At 70.5% G+C, this 563-nt stretch overlaps 1 protein-coding gene across 1 annotated transcript in view; it reads right to left on the reverse strand.

The window, feature by feature from the left end:
- Positions 1 to 563, reverse strand: part of ABCA2 (ATP binding cassette subfamily A member 2) — a 35155-nt gene that overhangs the window by 28594 nt on the left and 5998 nt on the right. Inside the window, exon 6 of the mRNA XM_015572339.1 lies at positions 4 to 150. Coding sequence (XP_015427825.1) covers positions 4 to 150 — 147 coding nt within the window. The remainder of the gene's footprint in view (positions 1 to 3; positions 151 to 563) is intronic.

A 563-nucleotide genomic window follows, 5' to 3' on the forward strand; every position in this document is an offset into this window, starting at 1 on the left:
CGCCCCGCCCAGCGCCCCCACCTGCTGCAGCCAGTGCAGGTGCTGCTGCAGCCGGCCCTGCTCCAGGACACTGCGGATCTCCGCCGAGATGTTGAGCCAGACCTGGGCGTAGTGGGTCACGTTGCCTACAAAGGCAAAGGTCTCGTTGGCCTGCAGAGGGGAGGGCACGGGGATGGGACTCACGCAAGGCCTCTGCCAAGGAGGGTGCTCCGCTCCCCTCCCCCGCAGCGGCACCAGCACTGCCAGTCCCAGACGACTCCAAGCCTCCCCTCCCTGCCTTTCCACAGCTCACCCTGCCTCTCGCTCTGCCCGCTGCCCCCGCCCCCGGGCAGCCTGGGTCTGATCCCCTGCCTCCCAGCTCCGTCCTCAGACCCCTGCCCGTGCAGCCCTCAAGCAGCCCCGACCCTTGGCCCTCATCGCGTCCGGGGCCGTTTCCAGCCCTGGTTCTCCTTGCTCCAGGCGGGGACTCTCCCCTGGGCTGGCCCTGGACCCATGCCCTCAGCCAGCCTCAAGCCACCAGCTGCCCGGCCCCCTCTGGCCCACTGGACGCTGCCCTGGAAGGG

The sequence above is a fragment of the Myotis davidii genome, unplaced genomic scaffold, assembly GCF_000327345.1.
Source record: "Myotis davidii unplaced genomic scaffold, ASM32734v1 scaffold609, whole genome shotgun sequence".
Lineage (NCBI taxonomy): Eukaryota > Metazoa > Chordata > Mammalia > Chiroptera > Vespertilionidae > Myotis > Myotis davidii.